Raw genomic sequence first — 23,836 nt, forward strand, 5'->3', positions numbered from 1 at the left:
GCGGCACGTATCCCCCGCGTCAAAAACGACTTTAGTGTGATTAGGTTTAAAGAAGAGACTAACACGTACACTTTTCAAATTTACTTTACCTCCAGGACTTCATTTCGGTATAGGTAGCAAAGCAAATAAATTTCAAACAAAGACAATAAGTGTTTTACGCACAACCAAATGCTAGTCCATAATATCTTGCATTGTTTCTGATTCCTTAATTTTCATCATTTAACCACAAATAATTTTGAGATAACAGAAGGTTTCTAAGAACTATTCTCTTGGCTGCTAGCAACATCAACTTTTCATGACATATCGAATAATTTTCAGCCGATTTACACCTCTATCACAAACTTTACAAAATTATACGGTTTTCAACAGAAGCCACATTCCAGAAGCAGTCCATTTTATTTCTGTCTTTGATCGCCAATACAAAATTAAACTCACCACCGTCACGGTTGCTAGGATACGCCGAACCATTGTTTCTGCTTACAATCACAATTTGCTGCACTATTTTGTGTGTGTGTTCTCCTTAAACCACACCAATGTGTTTAGTTAAAAATTCTAAAGAAAACTAATCACCAACTTAGCCCTCAGCAAGTGCTTGATTCTTTTCACCTATTTACAACCGACGACTTGCACCGACAGACGCGTACTAAACTGGAGTACAAAATAATGATCTGATTTATATACGGTGGGCTTAAAACAAGCAGCGCCGCCTGCTTCGTCTTAGGCGGTCTTCAATTACTTACCCGCCGCCATCCCGTTTAAACTAATATAGAAAAAAGCCACAGCAGAACTGCAGCAGCGGAACGAAAGGGAAAATGAAACCAAAAACTGAAAACGTTGAAAACGCAAGTGCGAAGGAGGAAAAATCCAAACATAGAATCGAAAAACATTGTAGAGGTTCATAGCAACGAAAGAGGAGAAGAGTAGTGAATATGGATTGCATCAACATATTTGAGATCGAATCTTGAGACTGACAGCAACAGGTTCTGGTGAAGCTGGCGTGGCGGGTAGGGAAGAGATAAGAAGACAATGCGTGACCCATCGATCGGACTCTCCCTAATATATGATGCAGGTGAACCCAAAAGCTTTTAGGCTGTAATTTTAAACGGAATTTGCGTGACTGACTGCCAGAGACTTCTTCTTCGTGTTATCGGGTGCGATACACGATCGTGTTTCGTAACGTAAGATCGAGGTTTTTTTTTTTGTTTCTTTTTTGGTGCATCTAATAATTGTAGTTACCAACGTAGTTAGCTAGTAGTCAAGACCCAGCGAGATGAACGTGATGTTTCTTAGGCAACCGGGCGGAGTCATGCGCATGCGAAGATAGATCAAACGATCATGATAACCGTGTTTGTTAGGGTACTTTACATGCGTGTATGAGCTGCGATTGAACCAATCAAAAATTCATGACTTTCGCGTGCGCTCGCGTCGGCTGAAGAACCCGGCATCATCGATCCACTTTTCTTCTCAGAAAGCGGTTATATAATCGAGTTTGAGGGTCGGCCACCCGATACGGGTTCGATCCGCCGTGTCACGATCGCGCGCAGTAGCGGATCGCGAAAATCGGAAATCCATCAAAGCCGGCACGGGATGACAGCTGAATGAAAGTAGCAACAGCGGGTGAGTTTTCCCATTGGCAATTGGATCACGGGGAGGAGGAAAAAAAAGAATTAATGTCCAATTAAGGCGTCTTTAGCGGCGTTTAGGCAGCTAACACAGCGGTGATTGTGGTCGGCTAGTGACACGGAAACCGTCTCTTGCAGGTGGAGTGGGCGAAAGTGACAGTTTGTCGATGGTGGGCTGCAGTTTTCCCTTCAGAATGCTTCTCGTTAAATGGTTTGTTGCTGTTGCGTAACAGCCGAGACAAAACCAAAACTGTTTAATTCAGTTGCATCGTCGTATAGGGTAAACAGGTATAATACGCCCCCCCTAAGGAACATCGTCAATATTGTAGCTATGTATATCACAAACAACAAATCGTTCATGCAGTTGGATACACTATTTAGTTGGTAATGCATTGCTATTACTTTGGTTTGTAATTACTGTTACACAAAAACGCCATAATTTTATTAAAAAATATGACTAAATTGCAAGCTTTCCAATCTACCGGGGCAAAACGCCCCAGATGCAGTATAATATGCCCCATGCAGTAGCTTCATATGCTAGCTCAGCATGCGAAGTGAAACAGCGCTTGAAGTCTCAGAAGCAAACGCTAAAGCAATGAACAAATCAGCCGGGCTAGCGGTGGGGCATATTGCCCGGGAGCTTTAGTGTAGCAGAAAGCATTGAATAGTTAAGCAAATTATACAATTTTTATCGTTTCTTCACTAAATACAGCTGCTCAGAGGTTCATTTGAGATATATAAGTACAAAAACCAGGTAACAAACTTTATACATGAGAGAAAAACTGTTACGGAAACGCTGCAAGAAATTAGATCTGAAGCAGCTCAAATCAGAATTGATTTTTGTTTATTTTTTGCTGCTAGTGACAATTATCAAACTTGCACAGAAGGTTGGTTCTATGACCCGCTACGGATTCCCAATAGTCTCATTTCTTATTTTTTGTGTGTTTCCGAATAAATGGACTGGGGCGTTATGCCCCTGGGGGGCGTTTTATACATATTTACCCTACTCGAAGTGAGTGGTCTAAGAGAGACGCGAATTGATAGCTTAAATATGTTAAACTGCCAAAATGCAAGCGAAAGTCATAATTGGGCAAGTTTTGTCCGCAGTTAAAGTTTCAGCAAGACCTTTTCCAATTGAAGATAACATAATTGTAAACGATTAAGAAATCCGTTGGCTCATCGTATTAAGTAAAACGTATTGTTTTTGTCGCGATCATCGAAAAGTAATCGGCACTATAACAACAGCACCGGTTAATCTCATGTCTCGAGAATTCCCACCTAGGAATTTAATATATAACACTGGCTGGTAGGCTGAATGGCCGGATATTGCGTATAACCGGGGCCAAGTGCGCCTACTGGAATAAAATAGACCCCACATGTGGTCCTTAGCCTCTTATCCAGCCCTTCCTATCCCAACCTCCACGCGGTGCCGGCTGGGTACGAGCAACCAAGGAAAGATCGGGTAACTAACCCCGAGTTTCCGAGCGTCTGTCCTCCTTGTTAGGAACGGTTCAAAACGGCGACTGTACTCCAGGTTAGGGGCGGCCGATTATCGTCCTCGTGCCAACGTGGGACTCTAAACAGTGTTGTCCACGATGGTCCTCCGGCGAGACAGTGCGCAGGCCTTACAAGCCACCAACGTAAAACACTCACAAGTAATGAACGAGGAAAAAAGAAATTCGGACTGGAACAATCGGCACAGACCCATGCGACGAAAATGGAGAAACGGTTGGAAACTCGGGACGTGGAACTGCCGATCTCTCAATTTCCAAGAAAGCACACGAGTGCTTTCCGATGTATTGAAATCCCGCAGATTCGACGCTGCAGGAGGTATGCTGGAAGGGCTCAATGGTACGTACGTTCCGGGATGGTCATGCCATCTACAAGAGCTGGGGCTCTTTTATAGTGGTGGCCAATCAGCCCTCGAATGTGCAGGTTGAGAATCAAGGGTCGTTTCTTCAACATCAGCATCATAAACGTGCACAGCCCTCACCTCGGAAGTACCGAAGACAATAAGGATGAACTTTACGCGCAGTTGGAGCGTGAGACTGCCCAAAACATGATATCAAGATCGCCTAACGTCGCCGAAAACTACGCACATTCGCTCGAAGCTGCGCTGCCGGAAGAAGACCAGCTTGGATGGTAGTATTCTGACAATCGATCGTGAGGTGACCGAAAGGTGGAAGCAGCACTTCGACGAACACCTTAATGGTGCCCAGGCAGGAGACCATGGCGGCGGAGAAAGCGATCCCGCCGGAGCGACAAATGTAGAAGACGAACCAGCCCCAACAATAGACGAAGTTAATGATGCCATCAAGCAGCTGAAAACAATGAATCGGCAGGGAAAGATGGCCTTGGAGCGTAGCTTATTACGATGGGCCCGGAGAGGCTGGCCACCTGTTTGCACCGGCTGATTGCAAGAATTTGGGATACAGAAAAGCTACCGGAGGAATGGAAGGATGGGGTTATCTGTCCCATCTATAAGAAAGGCGACAAATTGGACTGTGGGAACTATCGTGCGATCACCGTCCTGAATGCCGCATACAAAGTGTTTTCACAAATCATTTTCCGCCGCCTATCACCTCTAGCCAACAGATTTGAGGGAAGTTATCAGACCGGCTTCGTTGGAGGACGGTCTACGACGGACCAAATCTTTACCATACAGCAGATTCTCCGGAAAAGCTGTGAATACAGAACTCCCACCTCCCATCTATTCATCGACTTTAAAGCCGCGTATGACACTATCGACCGAAAAGAGTTATGGAAGGTCATGGACGAAAACGGCTTTCCGGGGAAGCTGATTAGACTGATAAAGGCTACGGTGGATGGGACGCAGTGCTGTGTGCGGATTTCGGATGGATTGTCGGGTCCATTTGAATGGGGCTTCGACAGAGTGATGGTCTTCCTGCCTGTTATTCAACATTGCGCTACAGGGTGTAATGAATCGAGCGAACATCAACACGCGGGGTACGATTTTCAAAACAAATCCAGTCAATTCGTCAATTCGACAGTGTCGGCAGAACAACTGTGCCGGTGGTAGAACATTACCCCAGACTAAAACGCGAAGATTAGGAAATACATCTAAAACGAAGTATATGGTAGCCGGCAGAACCGAAACCGACCGACAACGCCTAGGCAGTAGAAGCATTACGATCGACGGCGATGAGTTCAAGGTAGTCGATGAGTTTGTCTATCTTGGCTCACTGGTTACTGAGGACAGTGATACCAGCGGAGAGATCCGGAGGCGTATTATCAGCGGAAGTCGTGCCTACTACTACACAAGCAATTGCAGTCGAGCTAACTAACTAAGTCCCCGTACGAAGTGTAACCTGTACAAAACGCTCAAAACACCGGTTGTTCTCTACGGGCATGAAACGTGGTTCGGAGTTTTCGAAAGACGGGTACTATGGACGATCTTCGGCCGCGTGCGGGAGAACGGAATATGAAGGCGACGAATGAACCATGAGCTCGTGCAACTCTACGGCGAACACAGTATTCAAAAGGTGGCCAAAGCTGGACGGATACCCTGGGCAGGGCATGTTGCAAGAATGCCGGACAACTACCCTGCAAAAATGGTGTTTGCCTTGAATCCGGTATGAAGAAGACGACCAGGGGCACAGCGAGCAAGATGGGTAGACCAGATGGAGCTAGATCTGGCAGAGAGTTGTAACAAACGACTAGCTCAGGTTACATGGACCCTAGGGTCGGCTTTCCCCCGCTATTCGAGGAGGACTTACGACCAATAACTCAACTGATTCAAAGGGAAGAGGGACTAGATACACATGCCCGCCGTCGAAAACGTGTGACGCGACGATAGCGTAACTCGCCGGTCACCAGAACTTCCGCCAGGAACAGGATGAATCTTCTAACTTCGTACGCTTTTACCCTTCGACGTCCAGCTGCCGGCCGAACTCCTCTCGGCTCCGATAGCCTTTTGCTGCCGTTCCACGTGGCGATGAAGGTAAATCACGCCCCACAAATCAAATCCAGCGGCACGTGAGACTATCGTCTTTGGGTTGGGAACGGTCGTTTGTGAACTAGCGGTCCGGCAGATCCCTTTTGAATTCAGCGGTTATATCGGTCTCTGGTGACACCCACGTCGCGTTTCTTTCTTATCGGCTTCGTGTACTTTTCAACTAGGGTAGGGAACATATTTTAGGCAGCTTTAGGAACCGCCTGTGTATTCAGACGAAATACTCGAAATGTGTTTGGAGAAACTCAAACAGTAGTCTATCAATCTGTTCGCCATCGTTTTCTCTATCAGAACTTGTTTTCAGATTGTAAAACTAAGTTTGCAAACTTTGACAATCATCAATCAAAGTTACGAATCGAGGGACACTATTCCAATCACCCTATTTTAAGCAGTTTCCATCTGTTTTGCAGGCGTTTTTTTTCAACACCCGAAGTGGCTCCTGAATGGCTGCAATATAGATCGATTTGTTTCAATTGCAATTGTTCACAGATTTCTTTGTGATTAACGGTATTACGTATATTCGTAAGGCAGCTAGGCAATCAAAGTTTTCGTTTCCATCATTGAAATTGTCGATTTTGATCAAAATGCAGGAGTTTGAGGCCTGTTTTCTTCGACTGATTAAAATAGGCGCTACTGCTACTAATGCGGCTACTGCTACTAATAGGGTAAGGAACGGCTTAATCCTTACCCTATTTATAATTTCGGTTTCGACATTCAAGCAGAGCAGGCAACAACGATCCTCACTCTCCCGAGGTCAACTTCGAACTCCCTGTTCGGCTTGCTTCGCCGTTCTCTCAACCTCTCTTTCTCTCTCTCCCTCTTCATCATCAACAGGATACAGTGCTCCGAGTTGTTAGTATCAATTTTCAGGGTTGTTTTGAGCGACTAGGTACATGCACAGTAGGGTGTCCCAAAAAAAAATCGATGTTGAAAAAGTCAAGTTGCTCAGTCCTAAATTAAAAAATAATGTTATTTATAGCATTTTTGTAGAACATTTCGGCTTTCTAAAAATATTTTTTTTTATTACTTTATTAGGGTGGTTTTCAGCCACAGGCTGGTTCGCCACCATTCTAAAAAATTGTTTTCAGGTTGCCCAAACGTGATTTATGAAAAAATGACTTTTTTAAGCTACAAACCCACTTTTTTGCACTTTTTTCAATTCTGTTCGATTCCTACATTTTTTCGTACATTTTTTTATTTTTGTGGGGTTGTTTTAGAATATTTTGCGTGGTAGGTTCAGCATTGTATTCAGTTTTTTTACTACCAGACCCCATTAAACATCACAAAAAAATTAATTTTTCTAATAATTTTTAGATAAAACGCTTCAAAACACAAAAGAAAAAAAAATTTGGGCAAGAACTGAAATTTTTATTGCAAAGCGGGATTTACCACGAAAATTTATATGAAAAAAGATACTTGATATCTTATCGGGGAGCTGAGATATTGGCATTTTTCTATGTGATGGAAAACTATGCATTTTAACAATTATGTTAAATAACTGTTTTATTTTGGGAGATAAAAAACAACAATGTTAAGAAAACAAATGCATTTTTGGATGGCTGATAACTTAGTAGAAGGTTTCAAAATTTGGAAAAATCTGCGAAAAAAGTTAGAACGAAAATTATGATTTTTCGTGCCTTCTAATAGAAAACTCAATGTTGCTCATAATATGTAAGAGATAGAAACATGATGTCTTCGGTAAAGTTTCTTGTTTTAAGATAACCTAAAACTTTGTCTAAGACACCTTGCGTCTATCTTATTCTGATTAAAAAGTAAATTTTTTATCTCACTTATAGGTGGATTGATCACCCTTCTTTCTACATTAAAAGATGCATTTTTGAATATCCTGAAACTGGCATTTCAGGATATTCAAAAATGCATTTTTGACAAAATCCATCACATGTAAAACGCCGATATCTCAGCCCCCCGATTAGATATCAAGGATCTTTTTTTATGTAAATTTTCGTCTTGAATTCCGCTTTGCAGTAAAAATTTCAGTTCTTGATCAAAAAAATTTTTTATATGTGTTTTGGAGGGTTTTATCTGGAAATTATAAGGAAAATTCACTTTTTTGTGATGTTCAGTGGGCTCTGTAAGTCAAATAATTGAATGCGATGCTGAACCAAACCATGCAAAATATTCAAAAACAACCCCACAAAAATAAAAAAAATATATGGAAAAATTTAGGAATCGAACAGATTTGAAAAAAGTGCAAAAGAGTGGTTTTTTAGCTTGAAAAAGTCATTTTTTCATAAATCACGTTTTCGCAACCTGAAAACGACCATTTAGAAAATCGGAATATTCTACAAAAATGCTATGAATAACATTATCTTTCAATTTAGGGCTGAGCACCTTGACTTTTTCAACATCGATTTTTTTTGGGACAACCTAATGCACAGTCTTCAACAAAATTTATTTTAAGGGCTGGGTGACTATTTATATTGTTGGAATATTTAAGGGTGCATCATAGCTTATTTTCTAACTTATTACTAAACAATAATTTTTTTATGAGCCTTTTTATTTTAATCTACTCAAACAAAATAAACATTTAAACAATAGCAATACTTTACAACAACTAACAAACGTATAACATGCATATGTACCTAGTTTTACTAATTGTTTCGACATCGTCGGTAACAGAGTACACGGTGTCCCAGGGATTGGAGAGCGGCAGCTAATAACCAAGTGAATTGGAAAAACTTTGTGAATCAGGCCATGTCACTACGACGGAATGCCAAATTAATAAATAATAAACCACCCAAAGTTGTTTGTAGCCTGCAAATAAAATTAAAAAAAAAACTTAACCGGGCTGTACGACATCCTTACAATATGCCCAGCTCACCAGAACCTGCCAATCGTAGCGGTGTGGTCGTTAGATGGCTCCCCAAGCAGCTCCTGCAGTTCGAGGTTCTGTTGTCTTCTCCACGTTCAGTTCTCTATCTGCGATCTATCGAAGATAGTTCGCAACACCTTCCACTCGAAGACCGCACTAGCAAGCTGGTCCTGCTCACGATCCGTTAATATGAACCGGTTCTTGGAGAAGAGCGAAAGAACGAACGGCTCCCGAAAAAGAGATACGGTTTTTCGAGCGCACCAGAACTGTTTGGTTCCCGCGAACCCGAAGTTTACCGAGACAACACAAACTGTCAACGCTCGTGAATCAATGTGAGCCACGCCTAGTCCATGTCTCATGACCGTAGAAAATAGGTGCGCCCTCCGGAGACTAGAGTACCTATGCAGGATTTCTTATTATTCCGTAGCCATCACATATTTTGTTAACATACAAAGTAATCCACTTTTTTGGGTGTAGCATAAATCTAATTTAGTATAATGTCGTCGGCTTCGTGCAACACTGGCACAAGTCAGAATTTTGCATTTTTGAGTTTTTGATGGCAAACGATGCCAAATACTGTTAAGTTTCATCACACGAAATCCCATTTCGAAAATCACAAAAATTCCAGAGTTATGAGTAGAAGTGCTGTTGCGCCCACAGTGCGGCCCGACGGTGTAAGCGCCGACGGCAAGACGGAATGTACCCTCTAGATTGGCAGCTGCCTGACAGCGAGATTTGAACAATAGGGAGGAAGATAAACAACCAGTTTTCATTAGTGAGTGAGAAAGTTTAGAGATTTCCAAATTTATATTGCGAATTATTAGTGCAAATTAAAATTAAAACACATTAGTTTGCAAAGCAGAAGTAGTTCGGAAGACATAGTTAATAGTAGTCGAAGATTTATTCACCTGTAAGTAGATAGAAAATATTAGAAGACACATAATAACAAACGCGTGTACTTACCCACAGCGACCGCAGCACCTGTTGTATGTAACCTGAAAAGAAGAGATTAAAATAGAAAAAAACCCAAACGATCGTAAGTAAACCGAAATAATTGAAATAAAAACCAGTGATTAATTAGTGCACTATAACAGGATTCGAATAGCAGGCAAAAACAGTGCGCTGAGATAGGCAATTTGGAAGATCGCAAATTGGTAGAGGAACTTGTGGCGTGCAAGAAGGAAAATATAGGCGAAACTATTTATTGTAAGCTTTAAAAAATATTTAAAACGGAAACTAAAAATAACACTAATGGTCAAACTTCTGTAAATAAATTCTCTTCTAGTTTGAGCTGTGCAAATCAACACTGCTGCAAAAAAGTGGTTCGATTCTATCCGAACATTCTCAAAAATAAATAAATAGAGAAACGGATCAGAAGTCTTTCAAATCACCATGAGTGAATCTGCCGAGCCAGGTCTGGACCTCACGCAAACACCGTGCGCAGCATGCGGCGAGATTTCGACATCCAATGAGGGGATGGTTGGGTGCGACGGTTGCGAATCTTGGTACCACAACCGCTGTGTGGGTATTGTCGACGAGACTAAGTTGGATAAAAGGTGGTTCTGCACGGCTGAGTCTTGCAAAGCACTTGCTCTGAAATACAGGAAGGAGAAGGAAATCAAAAGGGGCAAGGGTAGCGGTAAGAAAAATCCCGAAATCGCCAAATCCGTGGAACAACAGCTGAAGGAGATGGAGGAAAATCGAAAACGGCTGGAACAAGAAATGGAAGCGGAGGCGGTGCTAAAGAGGAATGAAAGGGAGATTAAGCGAGCTCTGGAACAGAAGCGACTGTTGCTCGAACAGCAACTTCGTGAGGAGGAAGAAGAAGAGGAATATGCTCGCCAGGAACGAGTTTTAATGGAGAAAAGGATGCAGGTTCGGCGAATGAAAGAACGACATGAGGAGCTCCGGAACGAGATGGCAAGCCTAGACGAAGAGATGCAAAAGCTGGATGCGGCTGGGAAAAAGGTCGAATCGTTGTCTTCGGTCGTTCCAATACCAAGCAGTTCCGGAAATCCGTTGAAGATACCGAAAGCCTTTGGAAAACAACAGTCCACCGAGCAAAACGAAAACGACGAAGAAGATGCCTCCAGTGAAGACGAAAGTTCCAGTGAAGAAGAAAAAGACGAAAACGGCGAAGATGCAGAGGAAGAAAAGCCTGAAAAGATCAAGCCGAAGGACAAAACAGACCAAACGAACCGAAATAGGCAGGGGCAGCAGCGATCGGGGCCGACTAAAGCTCAACTGGCGGTGAGAAGTGGGGTCACTAAGAAACTTCCCACTTTCTCAGGAAAACCGGAGGAATGGCCGCTGTTTTACAGTTCGTTCCAAGCTTCCAACGAAGCGTGCGGATTCAGCGACGTTGAGAACCTAGTTCGACTTCAAGAATGCTTGAAGGGTCCAGCCTTGGAAATGGTACGTGGACAATTACTTCTCCCGAAATCGGTCCCAAAAGTCGTCGAGAAGTTGCGCATTTTGTACGGTCGGCCGGAACAACTTCTGCAATGCCATCTTGAGAAGGTTCGGAAGTTAGAGTCGCCGAAGGCGGGAAAACTGGCCAGCTTCGTTCCCTTTGGGACCGCAGTGGAGCAGCTTTGCGAGCATCTGGAAGCAGCTGAGCTGAAGCAGCATCTGGTGAATCCACTACTGATTCAGGACTTAGTTGATAAACTTCCCGACAACGACAAGCGTGAGTGGGTGCGCTACAAACGTGGCAAAAAGCGGGTGACACTACGGACCTTCACCAATTTTATTTCGGAAATTGTTGCGGAGGCCTGCGAAGCAAACGTGTGCCTGGACTACAAGCCGCTGAGCAAACCCGTTGCGGAAGTTCAGCTAGGAAAAGGAAAAGTCAAAGAGAAAGGTGCGGTCTACAACCATGGCGAGTACACGAGTGGGGCCGGCAACGAAGAGCGGAAGAAGCAAAAGCCATGCAGGGTGTGTGAGCGCACGGATCATCGATTACGGTACTGTGAAGACTCCAAGAAGCTGCCGTATGTTGATAGGAAGAGGATAGTTGATCGTTTCAAGCTTTGCCAGGTGTGCCTCAACGATCACGGAACTGCCCAGTGCAAGTTTAAACTGCGATGCAACGTCGGTGAGTGCAGAGAAGCCCACAATCCTCTCCTACATCCGGTGCAAGGCGTAGTGAGCGCTCATATTCGGGCCGACAATGTAACGTTTTTCCGGATGATTCCCGTGAACCTTCATTGCGGCGAACGGACCGTTACAGTTTTGGCGTTCCTAGACGAGGGAGCATCAGTTACGCTAGTGGAGAAAAGCTTGGTGGACCGGCTGGGAGCTGTCGGCGTCGCGGAGAAGCTCACGATTAAATGGACTGCCGATATCGCACGAGTGGAGAAAGAGTCCCGGCGGCTGAACCTCTGGGTGTCGGCGTTAGATGCGGATGAAAAGCTTTTACTGAAAACCGTGCGTACAGTTGGGAAATTGATGCTGCCACAACAAAAACTGGATGCTGAAGAACTTTTGGACCAGTACGCCTACATGCGCGGACTACCTATCCCGTCGTACAACGGACGGCCGGAAATACTTATCGGGTTGAACAACATCCACACGTTCGCCCCGATTGAGGCGAATATTGGTTCAGTAGCGGATCCGATTGCAGTGCGATGTAAACTCGGCTGGACAGTTTACGGCCCGAGGCAAACAAATACTGCTGAAGCGAGTGGAGCCTACCTAGGTGTGCATCAAGACGTCTCCAACGAAACCCTGTACGACCTCCTTAAATCCCACTACGCGTTGGAGGAATCAGTGGTAAGCGTGCCGCGAGAATCTGTTGAAGACGGAAGAGCGCGGAAGATATTAGAGCTAACCACCAAACAAATCGGAGATCGCTTCGAGACTGGACTTCTTTGGAACACAGATGATCCGACGTTTCCCGACAGCTATCCGATGGCCTTGAAAAGGATGAAGCAGCTGGAGAAGAGGCTGCTGAAGGACTTGAAACTACGTCAAAACGTCCACCGACAAATCGAAGAGTACCTGGAGAAGGGGTACGCTCACGTGGCAACGGCGGAAGAACTCGCCAACACGGAAACCGGTAAAGTGTGGTATCTTCCCTTAAACGTTGTCCGTAACCCAAAAAAAACCTGAGAAGGTACGGCTCATTTGGGATGCTGCAGCTGCAGTACACGGGGTGTCCCTCAATTCAAAATTGCTGAAGGGACCAGACATGCTTGTACCTCTGATGTCCGTTTTAATCGGTTTTCGAGAGCGCAGAATCGCTTTTGGTGGTGATGTGCGTGAAATGTATCACCAGCTCAAAATGATCGTTCAAGATAAGCGCTTTTTACGATTCCTCTTCCGCAAAAACCCTCAAGATCCTCCAAGTGTCTATATCATGGATGTTGCCACTTTTGGGTCGACAAGTTCTCCTTGTTCAGCCCAGTTTGTGAAGAACCGGAATGCGGAGGAGTTCGCCGGAAAATATCCGGAAGCAGCGGCGGCAATGATACATCGCCATTACGTCGACGATTACTTCGACAGCGTCGATACTGTTGAAGAAGCCATAGATCGAGCGAAGCAGGTGCGGTACATTCATCAACGAGGTGGGTTCGAGATTCGTTCACTTACGTCGGTCCACTTCACCCAGGATAAAACGACGATGCAGGAACGCGTGCTGGGAATTAAGTGGAACCAGGCCGGTGATGAATTTTCCTTCTCCACACAGCTTCGTGACGAGCTTCTTCCTTATTTGCATGGAGACAAACGACCTACTAAACGAACAGTACTCAGCTGCGTCATGAGCTTTTTCGATCCGCTGGGCATGCTTTCACCATTCACCATTCACGGGAAGATCCTTGTCCAACATCTATGGCGAAGCGGCTGTGACTGGGACGAAGAGATTGGGAGCGACTGCTGGGACATGTGGAAGCGTTGGATAGGCTTGTTGTCGGACGTAGAGAATATTCGCGTCCCCCGTTGCTATCTCGGAGACGTTTTATCTTCTAAGGTCGAATCGATTGAACTGCATGTCTTCACCGATGCCAGCGAACATGCATATGGATGTGTCGCGTACTTGCGTGTCGTAGTCGAAGGAGTGGTGCGGTGCAGTCTGGTCATGTCTCGGTCCAAGGTAGCCCCGCTGAAACGCCAATCGATCCCCCGGCTGGAGCTGATGGCCGGTGTCTTGGGTGCACGGTTGAGTGAAACTATCTTCACAACGCACACTCTCAAAATCGACCAGTGTTATTTCTGGACAGACTCCAGAACCGTGAGCAGTTGGATCCGCTCGGATCAGCACAAATTCAAACAATTTGTCGCATTTAGGATCGGAGAAATTCTGGAGCTGACACGGGCACCAGATTGGCGGTGGATCTCAACAAAGCTCAACATAGCCGATGTTTTGACCAAATGGAGTCGAGACCCGATTCTGCAAAGCGATAGTGAATGGTTCACTGGCCCTTCTTTCCTGTACCAGTCAAAAGATCAATGGCCGATTACCGACACGCAGATTGATGATACGATCGAGGAAGCAAGAGGGTCTGTAATGTTTCACGAAGTGATCACAGACAAAAGATGTTCCCGGTGGACTACGTTGTTAAGGGGAACAGCATACGCATTGCGCTTCATAAGCAACTGCTTTCGCAGGAAAAATAGCGTACCGATCATCACGACGAAGGCGACAGAGAAGCAACTGCAGCTGATCAAAGCTCGGCGTTCTTCGGTCCAAAAACCCCTTAGCCAGGAGAAATTAGCGAAGGCCGAGATCGTTCTGTGGAAACAAGCGCAGTTCGATGAGTTTCCAGACGAAATGAGTATACTGATGACGAACCTTGAACTAAAGCCGGGACAGGAACCCGAAAAGATAGGTAAATCCAGTAGCATCTACAAGCTCACACCAATCCTGGATCAGGACGGTGTTCTGCGAATGGGCGGTCGAATTGAAACGTCGACTGACATACCGTTCGATAAGAGATTTCCCATCATCTTACCGCGGAAGCATGGGCTGACCGGGAAATTGATTCAATTTTATCATGCGAACTTCGGACACGCTAATAAGTAGACCGTGGTAAACGAGCTTCGCCAGCGATTCTGGATCCCAAATATCCGAAGTGCGATTTCTCAGATAACGCGACAGTGCACTTGGTGCAAAGTGCATCGATGTCTACCAGTTGCTCCGCGGATGAGTCCGCTTCCGATACAGCGAACAACGCCTCATCTTTGGCCATTTAGTGCGGTGGGCATAGACTATTTGGGTCCCGTCGAAGTCGTCATTGGCCGGAAAAAGGTAAAAAGGTGGGTCGCAGTCTTCACCTGTCTTGCCATACGCGCAGTGCATCTCGAAGTCGTCCATACACTCACTACACAATCCTGCATGATGGCCTTTCGAAGGTTCAGCAAAGCGCACGGAGCACCGGCAGAAATCTTCTCGGACAATGCTACGTGCTTCCGAGGTACTGCCAACGAGATGCGGAAAATCCACTACGAATGTGCAGAGGCTATAGGTAGTGTAACGACAGCATGGCATTTCAATCCACCAGCAACGCCGCACATGGGCGGAATATGGGAGCGAATGGTGCGGTCAGTGAAGGAAAGCTTGAAGGCGTTGGACGATGGACGAACCCTCACGGATGAAGTGCTGCTAACGGTTCTAGCGGAGACGGAAGATGCAATCAACTCTCGACCGCTGACGTACATGCCTCAAGAGCCAGGCAATGAAGAAGCGATCACCCCGAACCATTTTCTCCGGGGAACGGTCACAATAGCGGACATGAGAGTAGATAGTTCCATCAAAGCTGCAGAAGCTCTGCGAGATGCCTACAAGCGGTCTCAAGACGTAGCTAACCGGACTTGGGAAAGGTGGACCAAGGAATATTTGCCCACCATTAACAAGCGGACAAAGTGGTTCGACGATCAGAAGCCGTTGGAAGTGAACGATTTGGTGTTCATCGTCGACGGGAAAAACCGGAAGTGCTGGACCAGAGGTATCGTTGAACAGGTGTTTAGCGGAACGGACGGGCGGATCAGGCAAGCGAACGTCAGAACGGCCGGAGGAGTATTCCGTGGTGCAGTAGCAAACTTGGCGGTGCTCGAGGTACGTGACGGTAAATCCGGGACTTCTTGAGGACCCACCGGATGTTACGGGCTGGGGTATGTTGCGCCCACAGTGCGGCCCGACGGTGTAAGCGCCGACGGCAAGACGGAATGTACCCTCTAGATTGGCAGCTGCCTGACAGCGAGATTTGAACAATAGGGAGGAAGATAAACAACCAGTTTTCATTAGTGAGTGAGAAAGTTTAGAGATTTCCAAATTTATATTGCGAATTATTAGTGCAAATTAAAATTAAAACACATTAGTTTGCAAAGCAGAAGTAGTTCGGAAGACATAGTTAATAGTAGTCGAAGATTTATTCACCTGTAAGTAGATAGAAAATATTAGAAGACACATAATAACAAACGCGTGTACTTACCCACAGCGACCGCAGCACCTGTTGTAGGTAACCTGAAAAGAAGAGATTAAAATAGAAAAAAACCCAAACGATCGTAAGTAAACCGAAATAATTGAAATAAAAACCAGTGATTAATTAGTGCACTACTAGTTTTGCACCATTAAAAGCGTTATCAAATGCTCCCTTGATGCAAGAATTGTGCAAATGCAAATTTCTTTGTTTCGATATTGCTCTTGACTTTGCTTACCGACATACCCGACACATCTATAGTAGCTCTGTTGTTTCGATGAGCAAATTAAAATTTGTTGTTGATCAACTGTCAGATAGACTATTTTTATTTGACGATCAATCAGTTTTTTCATAAATTTTCACAATATATTGTATGATGTATATTTTAAACTAATCAGTCTTAAGGTTTCTAAAAAAGGGGTGTTTTTTTTTTCGGCTTTACAGTCATTTAGCGATCAAAACGGTTTTATTTTTTACTGGACTATTTCTTGGCGGCAAGTGGGATATCAATAGAGCTCCTTGCACAACAAACGCTTCACTGTTTCGTAGTTAAAATCGTCGTAGTTAGAGCTTAACGATCGAATACTACAAAATGTGTTTTATAGTTTCCCAAGACTGGTGCAAAGGCTGGTGGACTATGTTTGAGGAACAGTTCAAACAATGAGCTATAGAAACTATTTTTTCGGGTTATGGCGAAGAAAAAACTATAAAACTGTACTACAGCGATTCAGAACTTTTGAAGTGACTTAGTGTAGGTTGTAGGTCTTGTTGAGTGTAACATTCACTCATACTAGAAATTTTCCGAACACCTCCAAAATTTGAAGTATTTTCAAAATCACCGTTTTTTTGGACCTCAGCGCATACAATTTTCTAACTCGGTCATTTCACAACCGATTTGCAACGATTTAGCAGTTTTGGAAAGGGGAAAAAATATATGCAGATATGTACTAATTTCTTTGAAATATATTGAGTTATTTGTGTTTAAATCTAATTGTTTACACTTTTTTACACAGTTTTCCAAATTAGCTTAAAATTATTCACTTATTTTTCTAGGAAAGATACTACAAACACACCAGCACTTCGACAGTATATTCAATAACAAATCAAATAGTAGTGTTTGTCTGAGTTATATATTTTTTAAGTAACCAGAATTTTTGAATGAAAAAAAAGGCAAGAACTTCTGATATGACATAATGAAAGTTATCCAGCTTTCCACGAGCGGTAGGTCAGGAAATTTTCAACCGCAGTAACGGAGTGAAAAACCTAAAAATTTTGCAACGTAGCATAGCAACTTTATGAAACAGTTTTGTTTATTTTGATTTGCGCACGCGTACGAGGAAATTTAAATAACAAAACGCCCATTGTTCGTTGAAATCACAATACTACGTTACGACGTTGTTATATTTTCTATTCCGTTACTGCGATTGAAAACTCCTTGACCTACTGAAAACGTCAAAATGGGCTGCGTGCACTGTCCGCCATTACCACTCGTGGAAAACTGTACCCATACTTGAAGCTTTTCAAATACTCCTAAAATTTGATGTTATGGTCAAAGTCCCGTTTATGGACCTTTGGCTTATATTATTATTTTTAACAAGGTCACTATTCAACCGGTTCTTTAATTTTAAAGATGAAAAATAGGGCTTTCAAAACATATCCAGCATTCCACGAGCGTTAATGGCGGACAGTGCACGCAGCCCATTTTGACGTTTTCTGTAGGTCGAGGAATTTTCAATCGCAGTAACGGAGTAGAAAATATAACAACGTCGCACAGTGGGGCAAATTGGTCCGTTGGTGCGACGAAACCTCATATCTCCTCAACAGTTGTTTCCACAATGTCTATGTCTTCGGCAATGCTGTTCACCATAAAAACATTTTGTTTTTTTTTTTTTTTGGCAAAGTTGTTAATATCATCAATTGACATAAAGTTGTCGAAAATATCACAACTGTACGACTGACCGTTAAAGAGATAAAATTATTTTCATTGTTGATAAACCTAAAATTTCAGTAATTAATTATAACTGGGACTTAATTTCAGGTTTGCCGTGAGATAAAGAGGCGGATAGCAGCCGCAAACAGTGCCTTTTACGGATTACGTAACCAGCTAAGGTCCCGCAGTCTGCAAATCCGTACTAAACTTGCACTCTATAAAACACTGATTCTTCCGGTGGCTCTCTACGGCCATGAATCATGGACGCTGAAGGAGGCTGATCGGCGAGCTCTTGGTGTTTTTGAGCGTAGGATTTTGCGTTCAATCCTTGGCGGCAAACTAGGAAATGGTGTTTGGCGCAGACGCATGCACCATGAAGTGTACCAGGCATACAAATCGGTGGATATAGTTAAGCGGATAAAACACGGCAGGCTTCAGTGGGCTGGGCATGTAGCGAGCGTCAAGCGAAGGCTATATTTAGCAGGAATCCCGACAGAGGTCGTCGACTTCGGGGTGGACCCCGCACTCGTTGGATGTGTGCTGTCGACGAGGATGCACGCGAAATAGGTGTTAGGGGCGATTGGAGGATAGCAGCCCAAGACCGAGGGACATGGCGACGTATTCTGGATTCGGCCTTGAAAGTAAGTAAGTGAAGTAAGCAGCAGCAGCTCCAGCTACTCCGGCAGGTACATGAAGAAGAAAGAGTATCTCGAAAGCGTGTGTACAAAAGACTTGAGAAGCGTAGCATATGTCTCGTTCTCAAGCAGAAAGGAGGAAGGAGAAAGTAAGGTGCCAATATATAACTAGAGTGGCGCCGTGTCATTTTTGTGTGTTTTTTTAGTAATTTTCACTTTTTTTGCTTCAGTTTTTTTTTGTTATTTGTAATGTTTTAGTATCACCTCCGGGTCATTTTTGTGTCATTTGAAGACATTTTTGTGCAAATTCTATTTTATTTTGATGTCATATTCGTTCCAAGTTTAAAACAGTTTGAATTTGCATTATGACATTTTTGAATTATTTGTTCTGTCATTTTTGAGCAATTTCAATGTCATGTTCAAAAAATTTCGCGTCATTTTCAAGTTATTTTTGTGCCAGTTTAGCAATATTTTTTGTTAATTTTGAAATATTTCGTAATTTTATTGTTTTTTTTTTATTATATTTCAAGATATTTTTGTATCAATCTTGTTCACTATTGTGTCATTCCCGTATCATTGCTATGACTAATTTGTGCCATTTTAGTGCCATTAAAAGTTGAGTTTTCTTGCCATTTCCAATCATTCTTGATTCTTATTTCGTCAGTTTCGTGTTAATTTTTATGTGATTTCCGAGTCATTTTTATTACCTTTGTGTGCCATACCACTTTTGTTGTTTGAAAAGCTGAGCTTTCTGTACAAAGCGTAATTTAAAAAAAATGTATATCATTATCCATCGATTTTCGAATCACGTAACAAAACTACTCGAAAACCATTGAATTACAGTTAACCCATGTACCAACTGTCATTCAATAGTTTTCGAGCAATTTTTATTCTTCATTTAGAAATCGAAGGAAACGATTTCAACCTTTATAAAATCACGTTTTATTCAGTAAATTACACTCTTTTAGTTGATATACAAAAATCAGAGAACCGTGTATAACTAAAAAAAAGCCATGGTGCTACATTCCGTATCGGAATTCGACCTTTTGTTTCACTATACACAGACTTCGCAGCCGACTGTTAAGTGTACAGGACAATTGCGGGGCTAGCGCTACGATCCTACTGACACTAACAATCTCTCCCGAGCCGAGACTCGAACATACGACGACTGGCTTGTTAGGCCAGCATCGTACCTCGAGACCAACTAGGAGATTGGAACCGTGTATAGCTGAACAACCCAATTCTAGAGTGATTTTCGAGTCATTTTGAGTTTAGTTTTAAGTCATTTTTGTGTTAACCCTCTGGTGCCCTGTGCCGCCTTTAGACGGCCTTCAGTTGAACCTCTAAAAAGCTTCAATCATTACTTAAAAAAAATGTTTATAAAAATTCATAGTGATTTTTTCGAAGTCCGCCTAAAAATTAACTTGTTATTTGCTTGACGTTTTTGTATCATTTTTGTGCCATTTTTATGTTATTTTCGAGACAGAATTGTCTAAATTTTATATAATTTTTATATTGGTTAGTTGGTGTGTTATTTTCAATTTTCGTTTTTTTTGCTCCAGGTTTTTGTTGTTCATGATGTTTTTGTATTGTTTCGCAGTCATTTATGTGTTGTTTTTAAGATATTTTTGTGCAAATTCGTTCTCAATTTCATCTCATTTTTGTGTCATATTTGGGATAGCTTGGTGTCAATTCTATGTCATTTTTCAATTATTTGTTATAATTTTTGTCTGGTATTTTCAAGAAACAAAAATTGCACAAAAGGTTTCAAAATGACAGAAAGTTAAAGAAGGTAAAAGTAAAATGATTCCCAATTGAGCTCAGAATTGCGATGAAAGGCTTCTTCAGGCCACAAAAGGTAACTGAAAACGATCCAAGAGTGTGCTAAAAACTGCAAAAAAGCGATCCACATTAACATAGAATTACAGAGAAAGGGCAACAAAGGTAAAAATGTTCCCAAATTATGCGAAGAAATGCGATAGTTATGTCTTTTAAAGCCAGAAAAAGTCTAAGATGGGAATTATTCCAAATTAGATTTGTCAAAAACTAAAAGCGTTTCGCCAAGAAAGATAATTTTTTTTTTTAATTTTAACTATTTATAATCTACCTACTAGGTTAACGTAAAAATCAAACACCTTAAAAACAATTCAAACCTAATAATTTATTTTGAAAAATAAACAAGTTTACTTTGCGCTGTACCATCCAAAAAACATCGCACAAAATGTGAAGAAAGCTCTCAATCAAGCCATGCTACTAGCACCACCTATCGGTGGTAGGAGAAAACTCTACCCTAGTACAAGTGTACCAGCACTCGAAAGTGCTAGAAGCTTCTCGCAATCACATCAGCTGTTCGTCGCTCGTCTAACGGTAGCCGCTCTTTGGCTGTGTGTTGGTGCCACACGCTATCCGCCGCTTGCTTTGCTGTTATCTGGCTGCCGTCTGTTTTGTTATGATTATTCGGTGTTTGTATTTTGCCCCGTACGGAGCTGAAAATTGCGTTCAGTTGCTCAGGTGTGAGAAAGGTAATAAAAAAAAAGAACGGTTCATTAGAAAATTAGTGCAATGTCGTGGGACCAATTACCGTTCGAAATTTACGTGAATATTTTCAAGAATCTTAACTTTTGGGACCGTAAGCCACTGTCGTTGGTTTGTCGCCGCTGGAATGAGGCCGTTTTCTCGAGATCCCTCTGTCGCAGCCTTTGTATCGAGCTTAGTCGCGGTGATTGGAGTACGGCAGGTGCGGGGGGTGACATTGAAAAGGTGAGAGTCGTTGACGATGCCGTTGTGGAGGCCAGTGAACGGGACTATCGGGTGGTTTATGTGAAGTGGTGTAAGGATTCCAATCCGGCCCTGCTGGTGTCTATTGACCGACTGCTGCGGGAACTGCAGGACAAGTGCCAGCTTGAGGGTATGATTATCGATGCACCCCTCGGGCCGCAGTTGGTGAATTTTTTTCGCACGCATGGCGAACTGCTGACGCGTGTTCGCAAGCTTCAGGTGTCTACTGAATGTACGGATAGCCGACTGCGGTTGGACCGATGTTGGCTTCGGATGGATCAACTGGAGTCACTCTTTTGGAGGGAGATTGTTCCCAACGACCAGCTGGAAGGCCAGAGGCCTTTGATTCTGTTGGACGCTCCCAATCTTACCTCGGCAATAGTGCGGTTTGGTGATTCGGATTCTGATCACGGGATTATGTGGCACAGTAGCTTCCTCGAGCTGGACCGCAGTTGTCGTTTGAACAGCTTGAAAATCCATCTGCATTCCCGGATGTGGGAAAAGTTTTTCGAGCAGCAGCTGAATTGCCTTCAGGAGTTGACGCTTTTTCATAAGACTACTAATCTGGAAGCTCGTGACTGGAACGGAATCTTTGCCAATATGTCCAATCTAAAATTGATTCAGCTTTGGGAGGTAAATGATACCATTGTGGAAGCGATCCATCGCTGCTGTTCTAGCTTACGCGTTCTTCTGCTAGAGAACATAGACTTAACTGGACGGTTTCTGTCCACCGATAGAATATTTCCTCACCTGGAACATTTGCGCTTGGAGTCGGGGAAAATCCGAAGCAGCGGCACGCTGTGCCTTCCGCTGTTGCAGCAACTCGAGTGGTTTAATGTTAAAAATCAGGACGGTCACACGTTGGCAATATTCGCACCAAACTTGCGCATTCTTGGTCAGGCCAAGTATGGTGCACCGGATTTTACCCTCTTCTCGAACAACGTTCCACCGGCCGCGTTGGAAAAACTACAGCTCGATCTGTACGCTTCCGACATTCCGGACCATCTGCTGGCCCGTTCCTTTCCGCTGCTACGGGAGCTAAATGTACGCGTTAGCTCGGCTCGTCCCGAGCTGGATCGGGTTATGCCCAATTTCCGTAACATCACGGAGTTCACCATGATTGCCTACAACGCTCCGCTGCAGTGCGACGCACTGTTGAATCAAATGTTCAAACACTGTGAACATGTTACCGCGTTGACCCTGTGCGGGTTCAATCCGAACCTCGAGCTTTCGTTTCCCGTGTTTGCGCAGATTTTTCGCAACCGTAATCTGAAGGTGAGTTTATTGTTAAACTAAACTTAGTAAGAGATTTGTCTTAATAAATAATCTCGTCACTTTTAGTCGCTGAAGATGTTCGGTCTAACCATCACGGGGCACTCGTGTCCAGTATCACTGCCACCGGGCCTGAACCAGTTCGATCTGCGGTACGTCAAGGTGATGGACGTCGCCTTCGGGGCGTACGTTTTTCCACCGGATGGGCCGTTTCCTGTGATTTGCAACAAAACGGACGAGTTTTGCTGCTACTTTTCCAAGGATTGTGATTAGCAATTAGCTTTTGCGTGGTGATGAGAGGCGTAATTGTTTTCTTTATTTGTATAAATTTTAGAAGCTTAGAAGTAGGTTCATTGCGCGATTCGACAATTATCTTAATTTTGGCACAAATTTATTTGTGTATCAATTGTAATTTGTTACCATTGAAAATAAATAATATTTTTACTTCGGTTTTTCAGGATTGTCATGCATTATTAGAAAAATATATATGTAATAGCATAAAATCAAATGAATTTATGTTCAAATCCAAAATGTGTGAATTGGTGGAATAAATTACACTCGAATATATCGTAAGACGTCTGAATCTATCAATGCTGTGAAATCCATCCAGTTTGATTTCGACACAATTGGAACATAAACATAATTATAAACAATAGAATTTGTTCAAACTCTGTTACATGTTGAAGTAACCTTAATTATAGAATGAAATCGATGAAGATAAATTGTAAATTTGTGTAAAAATCTTAAAATATCTGACGCAAGCTGTAGAATCAAAAAATTTCAAACTTAATTCAGAACCATTGCTTTGTTTTATGGTCCCTAAAATTATTTAGGCAATCTAAACTTTATTTGGGAATAGATTTATAAAAAAGTTTTCAGCGTAACTTGGGATTTTATTTGCCTATTCTTACATTGTTCTTGCATAAGCATTTTGAGGTTATTTAAGAATCAGTTTAGAACCTTTTTTATCTCACATAAATGTCTGATATATTTTAACTGAGCTCTAGAATTTTTTTTTTTTGACAGTTTTCACCCTTTTCTGGTTATTTTCAGCTCAGATTGCGATATACTTTTTCTTGTTTTAGTGCGTTTCTTAGCTGTTTTCAGCATTATTTATTCTTATTTTATTACTTTCTGTTAAATCATTTTATTTCTGGTTGGCTTCTCGTTGTTTAAAATGTTTTGAAATGTTTCTATATGAATACTGTTGCTGGAATAGAACTCTTAAGAATATTTTTTTTAAATCAATGATTTTCTCCCCTTCTGTTATCTAAAGGTTTAAGCATAGCTACTATTGACTCACCCCTTGATGAGTCCTGCGAAGTTGCCAGCAGCTGACACACAGGTGCGCTTCGGTTTCTGCTACCGCTCA

General features: G+C 42.9%; 4 protein-coding genes across 4 annotated transcripts in view; 3 read left to right on the top strand and 1 right to left on the bottom strand.

Moving 5' to 3' along the window:
• LOC129717791 (uncharacterized) overlaps window positions 1-633 on the bottom strand; it is a 39,140-nt gene extending 38,507 nt beyond the window's left edge. Inside the window, exon 1 of the mRNA XM_055667957.1 lies at window positions 436-633. Within this exon, the coding sequence (XP_055523932.1) occupies window positions 436-468 (33 nt within the window). The 5' untranslated portion in view covers window positions 469-633. The remainder of the gene's footprint in view (window positions 1-435) is intronic.
• A 9,187-nt stretch (window positions 634-9,820) lies between these two features.
• Window positions 9,821-12,541, top strand: LOC129716568 (uncharacterized). Its single transcript, XM_055666403.1, has one exon. It carries the CDS (start codon window positions 9,821-9,823, stop codon window positions 12,539-12,541), a length of 2,721 nt encoding a protein of 906 aa, XP_055522378.1.
• A 79-nt stretch (window positions 12,542-12,620) lies between these two features.
• On the top strand, window positions 12,621-14,453 carry LOC129716569 (uncharacterized). Its single transcript, XM_055666404.1, has one exon. It carries the CDS (start codon window positions 12,621-12,623, stop codon window positions 14,451-14,453), a length of 1,833 nt encoding a protein of 610 aa, XP_055522379.1.
• Window positions 14,454-20,837: 6,384 nt separating this feature from the next.
• On the top strand, window positions 20,838-23,037 carry LOC129717467 (uncharacterized). The gene is made up of 2 exons (XM_055667376.1): window positions 20,838-22,467; window positions 22,534-23,037. Exons 1-2 carry the CDS (start codon window positions 20,977-20,979, stop codon window positions 22,735-22,737), a joined length of 1,695 nt encoding a protein of 564 aa, XP_055523351.1. The 5' UTR covers window positions 20,838-20,976; the 3' UTR covers window positions 22,738-23,037.
• The last annotated feature ends 799 nt before the right edge of the window (window positions 23,038-23,836 follow it).

Source organism: Wyeomyia smithii, chromosome 1 (assembly GCF_029784165.1).
Source record: "Wyeomyia smithii strain HCP4-BCI-WySm-NY-G18 chromosome 1, ASM2978416v1, whole genome shotgun sequence".
In the NCBI taxonomy this organism is placed as follows: Eukaryota; Metazoa; Arthropoda; class Insecta; order Diptera; family Culicidae; genus Wyeomyia; species Wyeomyia smithii.

Bases quoted from the DNA above. Each gene is read 5' to 3' on its own strand.
- LOC129717467 (XM_055667376.1), top strand. From the start codon at position 20,977: ATGTCGTGGGACCAATTACCGTTCGAAATTTACGTGAATATTTTCAAG. The intron at 22,468-22,533 runs GTGAGTTTATTG...CGTCACTTTTAG, and splicing joins TTCGCAACCGTAATCTGAAG to TCGCTGAAGATGTTCGGTCT.
- LOC129716569 (XM_055666404.1), top strand. From the start codon at position 12,621: ATGCTTGTACCTCTGATGTCCGTTTTAATCGGTTTTCGAGAGCGCAGA.
- LOC129716568 (XM_055666403.1), top strand. From the start codon at position 9,821: ATGAGTGAATCTGCCGAGCCAGGTCTGGACCTCACGCAAACACCGTGC.